General features: G+C 40.7%; 2 protein-coding genes across 2 annotated transcripts in view; one reads left to right on the top strand and one right to left on the bottom strand.

Annotated features, from left to right (window-relative positions):
• Positions 1–1043: 1043 nt before the first annotated feature.
• LOC115149391 (molybdopterin synthase catalytic subunit-like) lies at positions 1044–5509 on the top strand. The gene is made up of 3 exons (XM_029692216.1): positions 1044–1170; positions 1421–1544; positions 5020–5509. The coding sequence occupies exons 1-3, from the start codon at positions 1082–1084 to the stop codon at positions 5047–5049; spliced, it is 243 nt and encodes an 80-aa protein (XP_029548076.1). The 5' UTR covers positions 1044–1081; the 3' UTR covers positions 5050–5509.
• A 1008-nt stretch (positions 5510–6517) lies between these two features.
• LOC115149386 (integrin alpha-2) overlaps positions 6518–16426 on the bottom strand; it is a 38001-nt gene continuing 28092 nt past the window's right edge. Inside the window, exons 19-29 of the mRNA XM_029692212.1 lie at positions 14958–15043; positions 10846–10987; positions 10651–10743; positions 10473–10549; positions 10183–10369; positions 9959–10069; positions 9683–9793; positions 7883–7996; positions 7675–7764; positions 7353–7469; positions 6518–6731 (exon numbers count right to left, since the gene is read on the bottom strand). Coding sequence (XP_029548072.1) covers positions 6636–6731; positions 7353–7469; positions 7675–7764; positions 7883–7996; positions 9683–9793; positions 9959–10069; positions 10183–10369; positions 10473–10549; positions 10651–10743; positions 10846–10987; positions 14958–15043 — 1224 coding nt within the window. The 3' untranslated portion in view covers positions 6518–6635. The remainder of the gene's footprint in view (positions 6732–7352; positions 7470–7674; positions 7765–7882; positions 7997–9682; positions 9794–9958; positions 10070–10182; positions 10370–10472; positions 10550–10650; positions 10744–10845; positions 10988–14957; positions 15044–16426) is intronic.

Here is a 16426-nt window from a genome sequence, read left to right as displayed (position 1 = left end):
TTTTTTGCCTTTACCTCCCTTATCTCACATCATTTGCTCACATTGTATATAGTCTTATTTTTTTCTACTGCATCATTGATTGTATGTTGTTTTACTCCATGTGTAACTCTGTGTTGTTGTATGTTGTCGAACTGCTTTGCTTTATCTTGGCCAGGTCGCAATTGTAAATGAGAACTTGTTCTCAACTTGCCTACCTGGTTAAATAAAGGTGAAATAAAAAATAAAAATAAAAATGTGTTATTTCATAGTTTTGATGTCTTCACTATTTTTCTACAATGTAGAAAATAGTAAAAATAAAGAAAAACCCTTGAATGAGTAGGCCCATATGTGTTATTTCATGGTTTGAATGTCTTCATTAAAGTATATTTAAAACCAAAAACTTTTAGACTTTACTGAAGTATCAAAATTACATTGCATTGCTAAAATATGCTTAAGTATCAAAAGTAAAAGTATAAATAATTTCACACTCCTTATATTAAGCATACCAGACGGCACCATATCTTTTAAAACATTTTTTTAAGGATAGCCAGGGGCACACTCTAACACTCAGACGTCATTTACAAACAAAGCATTTGTGTTTCGTGAGTCCGTCAGATCAGAGGCAGTAGGGATGACCATGGATGTTCTCATGAGAAGTGCCATTTTCCTGTCCTGCTAAGCATTTGAAATGTAACGAGTACTTTTGGGTGTCAGGGAAAATGTGTGGAGTAAAAAGTACATTATTTTCTTGAGAAATGTAGTGAAGTAAAAGTTGTCAAAAATATAAATAGTAAAGTCCAGATACCCCAAAAAACGACTTAAGTAGTACTTTCAAATATTTTTACTTAAGAACTTTACACCACTGATCAGAGCACACCCATTTACACTGAAGGCTTGTGTTAGGCTTTAGCTCAGCAGGCTATTACAGTCAGTCTCGTGGAACACAATAGACCCTGGTTGGAAGTTTGAACCCAGTCGCTCACACATGTCCAGTCAAGGCCAGGATGTCCATGATGGTGATTAATGAATCATTTCAGGGACAACAAGGAACAATTTTGAGGGGAAGAAGGTGGTGCAGTTGGAGTATGAAGCTAATGTCTCCATGGCCCAATCAGAACTCAGGAAGATCTACACAGACATCAGGGCAAGATGGCCCACTGTCAGGCACGTCTGTGTCCATCATCGACTGGGGTGAGCTTCACACAACTCTCCTTGTCGCATTCCTGGTAAACGAACGAACGAACTAACTAACTAACTAACTAACTAACTAACTAACTAACTAACTAACTAACTAACTAACTAACTAACTAACTAACTAACTAACTAATAACAGTGTTGTAACTTTGAGACATTAACTCTGTTAGTATGTGAGACTATGTGTGGGGAACTGTAACTTTATGAGAGACTGCTACAAGACTAAGTGAATTCTTCTGTTTTCCAGGCTGGTGCCTGTGAATGAGCCCAGTGTGATCATCGGCATCTCATCTCCTCACCGAGGGAACTCTCTGGAGGCAGTGCAGTTCTGTATAGACACCCTGAAAGCCACCGTGCCCATATGGAAGAAGGTAAAAACACCCTGAAAGCTACTGTGCCCATATGGAAGAAGGTAAAAACACCCTGAAAGCCACCGTGCCCATATGGAAGAAGGTGAAAACACCCTGAAAGCCACCGTGCCCATATGGAAGAAGGTGAAAACACCCTGAAAGCCACCGTGCCCATATGGAAGAAGGTGAAAACACCCTGAAAGCCACCGTGCCCATATGGAAGAAGGTGAAAACACCCTGAATGCCACCGTGCCCATATGGAAGAAGGTGAAAACACCCTGAAAGCCACCGTGCCCATATGGAAGAAGGTGAAAACACCCTGAAAGCCACTGTGCCCATATGGAAGAAGGTGAAAACACCCTGAAAGCCACCGTGCCCATATGGAAGAAGGTGAAAACACCCTGAATGCCACCGTGCCCATATGGAAGAAGGTGAAAACACCCTGAAAGCCACCGTGCCCATATGGAAGAAGGTGAAAACACCCTGAAAGCCACCGTGCCCATATGGAAGAAGGTGAAAACACCCTGAATGCCACCGTGCCCATATGGAAGAAGGTGAAAACACCCTGAAAGCCACTGTGCCCATATGGAAGAAGGTGAAAACACCCTGAAAGCCACCGTGCCCATATGGAAGAAGGTGAAAACACCCTGAAAGCCACCGTGCCCATATGGAAGAAGGTGAAAACACCCTGAATGCCACCGTGCCCATATGGAAGAAGGTGAAAACACCCTGAAAGCCACCGTGCCCATATGGAAGAAGGTGAAAACACCCTGAAAGCCACTGTGCCCATATGGAAGAAGGTGAAAACACCCTGAAAGCCACCGTGCCCATATGGAAGAAGGTGAAAACACCCTGAATGCCACCGTGCCCATATGGAAGAAGGTGAAAACACCCTGAAAGCCACCGTGCCCATTCGGAAGAAGGTAAAAACACCTGATCATGTAGTTACAGACAGAGAAGCAAAGAAGGTTGTTTATAATCTAATATGTAATAATAATATAATATAATAATATATGCCATTTACCAGATCTTTTATCCAAATGTGACTTAGTCATGCATACATACATTATGGGTGGTCCCGGCAATCAAAACCACTTTCCTGGTGTAGCAAGCACCATGATCTACCAACTGAGTTACAAGCACCATGATCTACCAACTGAGTTACAAGCACCATGATCTACCAACTGAGTTACAAGCACCATGATCTACCAACTGAGTTACAAGCACCATCTACCAACTGAGTTACAAGCACCATGATCTACCAACTGAGTTACAAGCACCATGATCTACCAACTGAGTTACAAGCACCATGATCTACCAACTGAGTTACAAGCACCATGATCTACCAACTGAGTTACAAGCACCATGATCTACCAACTGAGTTACAAACACCATGATCTACCAACTGAGTTACAAGCACAATGATCTACCAACTGAGTTACAAGCACCATGATCTACCAACTGAGTTACAAGCACCATGATCTACCAACTGAGTTACAAGCACCATGATCTGCCAACTGAGTTACAAGCACCATCTACCAACTGAGTTACAAGCACCATGATCTACCAACTGAGTTACAAGCACCATGATCTACCAACTGAGTTACAAGCACCATGATCTACCAACTGAGTTACAAGCACCATGATCTACCAACTGAGCTACAAGCACCATCTACCAACTGAGTTACAAGCACCATGATCTACCAACTGAGCTACAAGCACCATGATCTACCAACTGAGATACAAGCACCATCTACCAACTGAGTTACAAGCACCATGATCTACCAACTGAGCTACAAGCACCATGATCTACCAACTGAGTTACAAGCACCATGATCTACCAACTGAGCTACAAGCACCATCTACCAACTGAGTTACAAGCACCATGATCTACCAACTGAGCTACAAGCACCATGATCTACCAACTGAGATACAAGCACCATCTACCAACTGAGTTACAAGCACCATGATCTACCAACTGAGATACAAGCACCATCTACCAACTGAGATACAAGCACCATCTACCAACTGAGCTACAAGCACCATCTACCAACTGAGTTACAAGCACCATGATCTACCAACTGAGCTACAAGCACCATGATCTACCAACTGAGTTACAAGCACCATGATCTACCAACTGAGCTACAAGCACAATGATCTACCAACTGAGTTACAAGCACCATTATCTACCAACTGAGTTACAAGCACCATGATCTACCAACTGAGCTACAAGCACCATCTACCAACTGAGTTACAAGCACCATGATCTACCAACTGAGTTACAAGCACCATGATCTACCAACTGAGTTACAAGCACCATGATCTACCAACTGAGTTACAAGCACCATCTACCAACTGAGTTACAAGCACCATGATCTACCAACTGAGTTACAAGCACCATCCTCTACCAACTGAGTTACAAGCACCATCTACCAACTGAGTTACAAGCACCATGATCTACCAACTGAGTTACAAGCACCATCCTCTACCAACTGAGTTACAAGCACCATCTACCAACTGAGTTACAAGCACCATGATCTACCAACTGAGTTACAAGCACCATCTACCAACTGAGCTACAATCACCATGATCTACCAACTGAGTTACAAGCACCATCCTCTACCAACTGAGTTACAAGCACCATCTACCAACTGAGTTACAAGCACCATGATCTACCAACTGAGCTACAAGCACCATCTACCAACTGAGTTACAAGCACCATGATCTACCAACTGAGTTACAGATGACCAGTTATTGTCATCACGGACATGCTTTATGTGTTAATACAGTGTTGTTACAGTACTATAGTAATAATTAAATTTTTACTACACAGGTATAAGAGCAACTTAATGTAAAGTGTTTACAAAATGTATGTATGGTGTACTTTGTACAATGCTCTGCATAATGATCACAAGGCATAGGGTATTCTTTAAGTAAGAGTTGCGTGAAACGAATCATTGTCAAGTGACAGTCACATGGCTCCAGAGCCTGGCTGAAGCCTGTCTGACACAGTTTGAATTGGTGCATTATGCTGAATTCATAACCAAGTGAGAAGGTGGTATTTACCACATAGGACTGGGAATAATCCAACTGAACGCCCCTCCAACTGGTAATTACTAGTGGGTAACTTCTATCATCCTGATCACAGACTTCTCCTACATTCTGACCTCTGAAAGGACCTACTAAAGAAATTACTTCTATAACAGCATTTGCGGCAGTTTAATGTAACAACAAAACATTTAGTCATAAAAAGCAATCTATGAATATGGTTTTTAACATTATAATTTGTTTAAAATCATGATAGCTGTAGTTTAAGGTTGGCGTAGCTTGTTGGCCATTAGCCAATCAGTGTTTCTCAATGAGTTCAAAGCACATGAATGTATTGAACTGTTATTTACGAATTCTCAACTGGTAATTACCACCTTCCACTTGGTTATGAACGCAGCATTAGTTCCACGGGAAGCTAATACTGGGGTCTTTTTTCTGTCTTTGGTAGGAGGTGTATGAAGCTGATGAGTCCTGTTGAAAAGAGAACAAGGAGTGCCAGTGGACAGAACAGAGTTGACCTCTGACCTCATCTAGGAGCTTTTCTATGACAAATATTAGATCACACACAGTCCCAGTAAATCTAAAGCTGTCCCTAACAATACAAAAATGAAGTCATTCACACCTTTATGTACGTAAAGTTTTAATGAAATCATATTCCCCATCGGCATATTTACAACACTTTGAAAATCAAAAGTTTAAATGAACACAATAACATTGTCATAAAAAAAAAAAATGAATGCTCGAAAATCGTAATGAAGGAAGTGATATGTACCCTTAGAAAATACACCTGGAAAAATATCAGTACAAAAATATTTCTCATAAACATTATCGCAGAGTTTAGTCTTTGCTACTGTCTGTATCCTACAGTGAATTATTTGCTGTTGTTTCTCTCAATCATGATACAATGACTTTACAAAATAAACAGATTAACCAGTAAGTGCTTCTAATATTGCATTTTCACCATAGCTATGTAGGGAATAAGTAAAACACTTGTTTAAGTGTTATGTTTTATCTATTGATAAAGTATTTGAATGATACATATTTAATATAGAAACCACACAATAAATATACTTATTTTCTACACATTCAATAACTCTGCTTTTCTTTGATTAAGATCACTACATTTTTACAAATAGTACAATGAATCAATTTTTACATGAATATGATTTGAATACAGTGTATATTCTAAAGACAGCATCTTCACAGTGTCTCCCAAGGCAGTTGTATGGCTGGGGTAATTATTCAGCGTTGTCTCTGTAAAACAGTGACTGAGATACTCAAAGCCAGGAAGTACCTCAGTGAAAGTATGGGTTGTTGATGTTCTATTATTATTTTGATATTCAAGTAAATTTCTCTTTCACAAAAAAGGATGCCTCGACATCAACATAATGCCAAACCCCTCCCATTGCCATGTAAAGCACAGAGAACGTCATATGCTAGCATATGATAACATGCTATGATATGATAACGTCCATAATCTCTCATGTGTAAACTATTGTCTATATCCATTTGAAAGGCTATTTACAGTATACTAATGTGCTTTTCAACAATTGATATCAATTGATATGACAAATTACTATACACAAGCTTCATACTCAACAATAGGCCTCAACAATTCCGTGAAGATATATAAAAAGGAATACCAGTACTGAAGTATGAATTCAGCCAGCAAAAATGCACTGTAGATAAATAACGTCCCTATGGAGGATCCAAGATGGCTGACATAACGGGGTCTTCGCTTGGAAGTGTTTGGTGGTTAGAGAATCATGTTACCTCCACTAATAAAATCTGTTGTCTCTTTGGTCCCAATCAAAACACACTCTCTAACACGCTCAAACAATGTGTTTTTGTTCACTCCAAGCAATCGTTCACTCCACAACCAAAACCATGTTAAAGCCACCACCCAAACAGCCCCATCCACTAACAAGCCATTTGCTCAATATATATGTACAAATCATGTTTATTCAGTTTGTGTGTGGTTGTGGTTGTGGTCTTTGGTCATTGTGTTCTCAGTCTGTTGGCACATTGTAGTTTCTAAGATGGGTTCTTTCCTGCGCCTGGTTCTCACGCTGCTGCGTTGTCCTGCAGACCCTCGGTCTCCGCCTGGTCTTCATCAGTGTTTTTCATCAGCTTCTGGTACTTTCTCCTGAAGAAACCAAACTGGGAGGAGAGACAGAGAGAGACAGATCGAGAGTGAGACAGAGGGAGAGAAAGGCACACAAACAGAAGACGTGAAGGAAGAATAAAAGATGACGTAGGAGAATCTCATGTTTCACGTTTTTAATGACACATGCACAAGTGCCGTGAAATGCCTTTCTTGCAAGCTCCAAACCCAACAATGCAGTAATCAATATCAATGTAACACTAAAAATAAGGTAGAACAAAAACACACGCTAAGTAATAAGAACACGACAAAGTAAGAAGCTACGGTGCCCTCCATAATAATTGAGACAGTGAAGCATTTTTTAAATTTTCTTTTGGCTCTATACTCCAAAAGTTTGGATTTGAAATCAAGCAATGACCATGAGGTTAAAGTGCAGATAAATCCAAACCTTTGGAGTATAGAGCCAAAATAAGAAAAAATGCCTCACTGTCCCAATAATTACAGAGAGCGCTGTATATACAGGGTCAGTTCTAATACCATATTTACAATGTGGAGGGATACTGGCGTGAGAGGTAAGGATAGCTGGTCTTGTTAGGATAGCTCAGAGCATCTGCTAATTTTCAGTAGTTCAGTATAAGAGAGTTTTACATCATAAAGTGCAAAAGACTGGCACATACCTTCCAAAGCAGGCCAATGACGAGAGCCAATAGAAGCAGGCCTCCAATCACACTGCCCACAATAACGCCTACAGGGATCTCCCCTTTCATCCCTGGTTTACTGATGGTGACGCCAACCTGCAGACAGGTCAGGAGACAGAAGACAGTGTTCAGGAGAAGACAGGATCTTTCACACCAGCAGTCAGGCAATACAAGGAGTGTAGCTGTTAATATGCTGGTCATCTAAACACATTGAACTTGAACAAATTAACAAACTCTGCCTGGACATCAGAGATATAACATTAAGGTGTATTTAAAAGTATTTTATGTATTAGTCCAGTACCGTCAGGTGCTTGTGAGAGATGACCAGCAGTTCAGGTTGGGAAGTCTCTATCTCTGTGCTCACAGTCAGCACAGTGGACTGGAATGAGGACTGCTCAGAGACAACACAAGAGGAGGATTAATGAGGTGATGTCTGGACACCATTAAAGAGGAGGAGAAGCAAGCATGTAAATGATGAGGAACAGATTAATTTGTCTATCTATACTTACAGCAGCAAAGGTACCGTTCCATATCCGTGTGGTCATGTTCACAAAGAAATCGCTCATCATCCCCATGTCTTTCAGGACACATTTCATAGGCTGGCACTTGGCTGTCTTACAGTTCTGGAAGAATCCAAAAACAATAGATGGGTCATTCCTACCATGCGGTGGCTTTTCTGTCCCAAGGAAATATAACTTCTTATTTAGTGTAAAATGTGGAGTACAAAAGGCTTTAAATATAAAGTCAGGTGTCCTTTACCTTAAAAAAACTAAAATATGGATCTTGAAAGGGAATTTTCTGCATTTTGAACACTTTGTTTCAGTGGATGTAGGTGTTTTTGCCATGTCCTCGGGTGTTATTCATCAACTTCCACAAGAAATATAAGCCTTAAAGTAATAACATAAATCAAATCTTCATTATTTTATAGCCAGGTTAAATTCTCTCTCATCAATAATGTTTTTTTTCCTCATGATTATTGTATTTATTATTATTTTATTCAAGATTTTCTGAGTGTCCCTGGTATCCCTTTCCACCCTGTTAGTTTGTTTTAATTCTCCATTTACGAAAACAACCCTTCCTACAATGACACCACATTCAGGAAGTGTCATCATTTCTTTGGTGGGAAACAATGGTGCAAAGCTAAATAAATATAAACACTCAGCTTTATGTATTCTTCCATGTTTGATGTTGTTAGTCTGTATGTCCCACTAATACATTTCCACCCTGTTAGGCTAAATTATAGAGAAAAATCAACAACATTTCAAAATGTTAAAATATGTTTGATAGAGAAGTTAAAATTCTGTTCAAGTGTTCAAAATTATGCTAGCTCAAAATTGCTTGCTCACAGAGCTATGGCTAATTTGAACAAAGATGGCATTGACAGACATGACAGCACTGCTTCTAGCTCCTAAGCAACTTTGCAGTATTTATTTTTTTGTGTGTCATTTCTTGGCCATCACTAGCCAGCTACCACCTGGTAACTCAACCCTGCACCTTAGAGGCTGCTGCCCTATGTACATGGAATCACTGGTCACTTTAATAATGTAACACTAGTCACTTTATTAATGTTTACATACTGTTTTACTCATTTCATACATATATACTGTATTTTAGTCAATGCCACTCCGACATTGCTCGTCCTAAAATGTATATATTTCTTAATTCCATTCTATTACTTTTAGATTTGTGCGTATTCTTGTGAATTGTTAGATATTACTGTAATGTTGGAGCTAGGAACACAAGCATTTCGCTACAACAGCAATAACATCTGCTAAATATGTGTATGTGACCAATAACATTTGATTTTGATTTGATTTGAATTTGGCCTCCAAATGTCCACCCTGTTAGGATTATGCACCTGACAGGTTATAAAAAGAACCTGAAAAAAGAAACAAGTGCCTGACCTTGACCAATATGTTTTTCAATATGTCCTTTTTCTGATTAGAATGCTATTTGTCCTTTAAATATATATACTTTTTTCCTCAAAAGTTATGAGTTCCAAAAGGCACCGCATCGTAGGAATGACCCAGGTATGCATTCAGAGGAGATCATTAGATGTAAAACTGTAAACCATCGTAGGAATGACCCTGATATGCATTCAGAGGAGATCATTAGATGTAAAACTGTGAACCATCGTAGGAATGACCCAGGTATGCATTCAGAGGAGATCATTAGATGTAAAACTGTGAACCATCGTAGGAATGACCCTGATATGCATTCAGAGGAGATCATTAGATGTAGAACTTTGAATCTATCTTTGTCTCTCTCTGTCACAAAAAATACACACAGGAATGCACACACAAACGCACCAGCTCCTCTGTGCCCATAAGGTTCTCCTTGGAGAAGGATGATGTGTAAGGCTTCTCACTGATCTTCAGAGGATTGACGAGGCTGTCTACTTCACAGCTAACATCTCCAGCCTGCAGAACAACAAGAGGGCAACAGTCAATCTCTTTAAAATATAACTAAGTCCATCAGAAAGGTAATTCTTGCCAGATTCTCCCCATCAAACCTGGGATTTGAACCAGCAACCCTGGGCCATGCCTAGTTATTTAGAGACAGGTTGACTGGTTATTTTTACTCACAGGTGCAGTGTTGACTCCTGTCACATATAGTAATGGGTTGCCTCCTGCTGTATAGCTGGGCAGTGAGACTGTGAGGTAGGCAATATTCACTGGGAAATTCCCTGTAGAAACCTGAACAGAAGAGAAAACACTTGTCTTACCATTTCTACCACAAGGGGGAAGTATTTTACCACAGACTGACTGACACATAATGACTGTGTAGCTGTTTGTGCATTATTTCTCACCTTCAGAGAGAATTTTAACTCAGGGCCGATGTCATTGAAAGTATTCACTGTGGTCTTCACCTCATTGTCCATGTCAACCACGTAGAAATTGAGATTTGCTTCCCTGGAGAGAGCGATCTCTGAATCATAGTGGACAGGGATGGAGATAGAGGCTTGGTTGTCTGAGGGGTTTACCTCTGTGCTGTCACTGTAATCAATCAATCAATCAATCAGTCATGTAACAGAAGATCCATAGGACTAAGAGAGATTACTATGTGATCAACAAACAAGCAAGTTCTGTGTACTCCTACCTTAGAGCTTCAAAGCTCACGTCAGCTTCGGTCTGCAGTTGATTCAGGTTGAAGTCAAAGTTGATTAGGAATGTCACCTGCAGGGAACAGATGTGTAGTTTGTTGATCTCTGGCTGACAGGGAAAGAGAGAGACCTACACACACGCCCATAGTTTTTCTGTTTGTCGTCAGGTCTTACCTCCTGGTTCTTCCTTAAAGCTGGGTATCCCACCTGGCACGAGAGGCTACGAGTCTCTCGGGTGGAGCTACACTTCACCTCTGTTTCATCACTCTGAAATTAATCCCACAATTTTAGGGAATGTTTACTGATAAATATGCAAATAGTCATCCTATAGTGGGTGTCATGCTAAAAATCAAAGAGGCTGATCCATACTGGAGGAGTGATGGAGGCGTAGAAGAGGTTTTTGGAGTATGTGGCCATGACTCGGGTGTTGTACGCATTCTCCTTCTTGTTGGTCACAGACACAGTGAAGGACAGCCTCTTGTTCTTAAAGCTGACCAACATCTTAGATGAGCTGCAAAACACAACACTCATTTTACTCAAAACAATACAGAGGGGGTAAGAATGAATGTTAAAATATACCTGCAGTATGTGAGTGGGACTGTTCCAGTGCTTTATAATGAAGACACTATATTATTATGGGGTGGGACTGTTCTAGTGCTTTATAATGAAGACACCATATTATTATGGGGTGGGACTGTTCCAGTGCTTTATAATGGAGACACCATATTATTATGGGGTGGGACTGTTCCAGTGCTTTATAATGAAGCTTTATAATGAAGACACTATATTATTATGGGGTGGGACTGTTCTAGTGCTTTATAATGAAGACACCATATTATTATGGGGTGGGACTGTTCCAGTGCTTTATAATGAAGACACTATATTATTATGGGGTGGGACTGTTCCAGTGCTTTATAATGAAGACACTATATTATTATGGGGTGGGACTGTTCCAGTGCTTTATAATGAAGCTTTATAATGAAGACACTATATTATTATGGGGTGGGACTGTTCTAGTGCTTTATAATGGAGACACTATATTATTATGGGGTGGGACTGTTCCAGTGCTTTATAATGAAGACACTATATTATTATGGGGTGGGACTGTTCTAGTCCTTTATAATGGAGACACTATATTATTATGGGGTGGGACTGTTCCAGTGCTTTATAATGGAGACACTATATTATTATGGGGTGGGACTGTTCTAGTGCTTTATAATGAAGCTTTATAATGAAGACACTATATTATTATGGAGTGGGACTGTTCCAGTGCTTTATAATGAAGCTTTATAATGAAGACACTATATTATTATGGGGTGGAACTGTTCCAGTGCTTTATAATGAAGACACTATATTATTATGGGGTGGGACTGTTCCAGTGCTTTATAATGAAGCTTTATAATGAAGACACTATATTATTATGGAGTGGGACTGTTCCAGTGCTTTATAATGAAGCTTTATAATGAAGACACTATATTATTATGGGGTGGAACTGTTCCAGTGCTTTATAATGAAGACACTATATTATTATGGGGTGGGACTGTTCCAGTGCTTTATAATGGAGACACTATATTATTATGGGGTGGGACTGTTCCAGTGCTTTATAATGAAGACACTATATTATTATGGGGTGGGACTGTTCCAGTGCTTTATAATGGAGACACTATATTATTATGGGGTGGGACTGTTCTAGTGCTTTATAATGAAGCTTTATAATGAAGACACTATATTATTATGGGGTGGGACTGTTCCAGTGCTTTATAATGAAGACACCATATTATTATGGGGTGGGACTGTTCCAGTACTTTATAATGGAGACACTATATTATTATGGGGTGGGACTGTTCCAGTGCTTTATAATGAAGCTTTATAATGGAGACACTATATTATTATGGGGTGGGACTGTTCCAGTGCTTTATAATGAAGCTTTATAATGGAGACACTATATTATTATGGGGTGGGACTGTTCCAGTGCTTTATAATGAAGCTTTATAATGGAAACACTATATTATTATGGGGTGGGACTGTTCCAGTGCTTTATAATGAAGCTTTATAATGGAGACACTATATTATTATGGGGTGGGACTGTTCCAGTGCTTTATAATGAAGCTTTATAATGGAGACACTATATTATTATGGGGTGGAACTGTTCCAGTGCTTTATAATGAAGCTTTATAATGAAGACACTATATTATTATGGGGTGGGACTGTTCCAGTGCTTTATAATGAAGACACTATATTATTATGGGGTGGAACTGTTCCAGTGCTTTATAATGAAGACACTATATTATTATGGGGTGGGACTGTTCCAGTGCTTTATAATGAAGACACTATATTATTATGGGGTGGAACTGTTCCAGTGCTTTACAATGAAGCTTTATAATGAAGACACTATATTATTATGGGGTGGGACTGTTCCAGTGCTTTATAATGAAGACACTATATTATTATGGGGTGGAACTGTTCCAGTGCTTTATAATGAAGACACTATATTATTATGGGGTGGGACTGTTCCAGTGCTTTATAATGAAGACACTATATTATTATGGGGTGGAACTGTTCCAGTGCTTTACAATGAAGCTTTATAATGAAGACACTATATTATTATGGGGTGGAACTGTTCCAGTGCTTTATAATGAAGACACTATATTATTATGGGGTGGGACTGTTCCAGTGCTTTATAATGGAGACACTATATTATTATGGGGTGGGACTGTTCTAGTGCTTTATAATGAAGACACTATATTATTATGGGGTGGGACTGTTCCAGTGCTTTATAATGAAGACACTATATTATTATGGGGTGGGACTGTTCCAGTGCTTTATAATGGAGACACTATATTATTATGGGGTGGGACTGTTCTAGTGCTTTATAATGAAGCTTTATAATGGAGACACTATATTATTATGGGGTGGGACTGTTCCAGTGCTTTATAATGAAGACACTATATTATTATGGGGTGGAACTGTTCCAGTGCTTTATAATGAAGACACTATATTATTATGGGGTGGGACTGTTCCAGTGCTTTATAATGAAGACACTATATTATTATGGGGTGGAACTGTTCCAGTGCTTTACAATGAAGCTTTATAATGAAGACACTATATTATTATGGGGTGGGACTGTTCCAGTGCTTTATAATGAAGCTTTATAATGAAGACACTATATTATTATGGGGTGGAACTGTTCCAGTGCTTTATAATGAAGACACTATATTATTATGGGGTGGGACTGTTCCAGTGCTTTATAATGAAGACACTATATTATTATGGGGTGGGACTGTTCCAGTGCTTTATAATGGAGACACTATATTATTATGGGGTGGGACTGTTCCAGTGCTTTATAATGGAGACACTATATTATTATGGGGTGGGACTGTTCCAGTACTTTATAATGGAGACACTATATTATTATGGGGTGGGACTGTTCCAGTGCTTTATAATGAAGACACTATATTATTATGGGGTGGGACTGTTCCAGTGCTTTATAATGAAGACACTATATTATTATGGAGTGGGACTGTTCCAGTACTTTATAATGGAGACACTATATTATTATGGAGTGGGACTGTTCTAGTGCTTTATAATGAAGCTTTATAATGAAGACACTATATTATTATGGGGTGGGACTGTTCCAGTGCTTTATAATGAAGACACTATATTATTATGGGGTGGGACTGTTCCAGTGCTTTATAATGGAGACACTATATTATTATGGGGTGGGACTGTTCCAGTGCTTTATAATAGAGACACTGTAATGTCTGCCTGTAATGTCTGTCTGTAATGTCTGTAATGTCTGTCCGTCCGTCTCTATCTGTCTCTGTCTGTCTGTAATGTCCGTCTGTCTGTCTGTGTCTGTAATGTCCGTCTGTCCGTCTGTCTGTAATGTTTGTAATGTCTGTCTGTCTGTAATTTCTTCCGTCTGTCTGTCCGTCTCTGTATCATAATGACTCGCTGGAAAACAAATCGCACTGCACTTAACTGTTAAAGGTAATTATGTTTGAGCCAACATCCATAGTGTTTACTGTAAATGCTATCACGTCAGGGGAATTTATTTTAAAAGTCAAGTTCAGTGCAGTGTTGCTACATTGTGGTGTATTTGAATCCTGGCCTCTGTCTTTCAACTTATGAAACAATCAGAATTTATTTTCTTTAACCAGCAAGGCTTGATAGAGGAAGTTTATTCCCACTAAAGCAGACCAGCAGAACAGAAAATGACTTTATTTGTCCGGTCCCACAGAAAAACATTTTGGAATACTGTGTTTGTTATTCATGAGATCTTATAGGGAGTGTTCATTTCTGATTGCTTATTTCACTTTTGTTTGTTGTGTTTCACATGCTTTGGCAATGTAAACATATGTTTCCGCTATGCCAATAAAGGCCATTTGAATTGAATTGATTTCGGTTTAAGGCAGCCTGCACCATTGAGCGCCGTGTTCAGTATGGATTTACGATGCTGGATTCAGAGTGTCAGATCTCACCTGGGAATGATCTCTCCTTTCTTGACGTTCAAGAGCAGGTCACTCTCACACAGCTCGTCAGAGCCACAGTCTTTGGAGAATGGGATCTGTGTTAAGAGCGTTAAGAGAGACATGACACTCTGTTTAGGGGTTGAATTGGGAATTCAGATGTGGAGGTGCCCTATCCCAGTTCTACATCCCAGTTCAACTCTAACCCTAGCCTCAACCACAACCCTAGCCTCAACCACAACCCTAGCCTCAACCACAACCCTAGCCTCAACCCCAACCCTAGCCTCAACCCCAACCCTAACCCTAGCCCTAACCCTAGCCTCAACCCCAACCCTAGCCTCAACCCCAACCCTAGCCCTAGCCCTAGCCCTAGCCTCAACCACAACCCTAGCCTCAACCACAACCCTAGCCTCAACCACAACCCTAGCCTCAACCACAACCCTAGCCTCAACCACAACCCTAGCCTCAACCACAACCCTAGCTCACCACCTAGCCTCAACCACAACCCTAGCCTCAACCACAACCCTAGCCTCAACCACAACCCTAGCCTCAACCACAACCCTAGCCCCAACCCTAGCCCCAACCCTAGCCCCAACCCTAGCCCCAACCCTAGCCCCAGCCCTAGCCTCAACCACAACCCTAGCCTCAACCACAACCCTAGCCTCAACCACAACCCTAGCCTCAACCACAACCCTAGCCTCAACCACAACCCTAGCCTCAACCACAACCCTAGCCTCAACCACAACCCTAGCCTCAACCACAACCCTAACCCTAGCCCTAGCCTCAACCACAACCCTAACCCTAGCCCTAGCTCTAACCCTAGCCCAACACTAACACTAACGCTAACCCTAGCCCTAACACTAGCCCGAACACTAGCCCTAACCCTAGCCTCAACCACAACCCTAACCAAAGCCCTAACCCGAACCCTAGCCCGAACCCTGCACTAACACTAACCCTAACACTAGCCCTAGCTGCAACCACAACCCTAACCCTAACACTAGCCCTAACCCTAGCCCTAGCCTCAACCACAACCACAACCCTAGCCCTAGCCTCAACCCTAACCCTAACCCTAGCCCTAGCTCTAACCCTAGCCCAACACTAACACTAACGCTAACCCTAGCCCTAACCCTAACACTAGCCCTAGCTGCAACCACAACCCTAACCCTAACACTAGCCCTAACCCTAGCCCTAGCCTCAACCACAACCCTAGCCCTAGCCTCAACCCTAACCCTAACCCTAGCCCTAGCTCTAACCCTAGCCCAACACTAACACTAATGCTAACCCTAGCCCTAACCCTAACACTAGCCCGAACACTAGCCCTAACCCTAGCCCTAGCCTCAACCACAACCCTAGCCCTAGCCTCAACCACAACCCTAGCCCTAGCCTCAACCACAACCACAACCCTAGCCCTAGCCTCAACCCTAACCCTGCACTAACACTAACCCTAACCCTAACCCTGCACTAACCCTAACCCTAACCCT

This window comes from Salmo trutta, chromosome 15 (assembly GCF_901001165.1).
Source record: "Salmo trutta chromosome 15, fSalTru1.1, whole genome shotgun sequence".
Lineage (NCBI taxonomy): Eukaryota > Metazoa > Chordata > Actinopteri > Salmoniformes > Salmonidae > Salmo > Salmo trutta.
This window is presented reverse-complemented; position numbering and strand designations above follow the sequence as displayed.

Bases quoted from the DNA above. Each gene is read 5' to 3' on its own strand.
- LOC115149391 (XM_029692216.1), top strand. From the start codon at position 1,082: ATGGCCCAATCAGAACTCAGGAAGATCTACACAGACATCAGGGCAAGA. The intron at 1,171-1,420 runs GTGAGCTTCACA...TCTGTTTTCCAG, and splicing joins TGTGTCCATCATCGACTGGG to GCTGGTGCCTGTGAATGAGC. The intron at 1,545-5,019 runs GTAAAAACACCC...TGTCTTTGGTAG, and splicing joins CCGTGCCCATATGGAAGAAG to GAGGTGTATGAAGCTGATGA.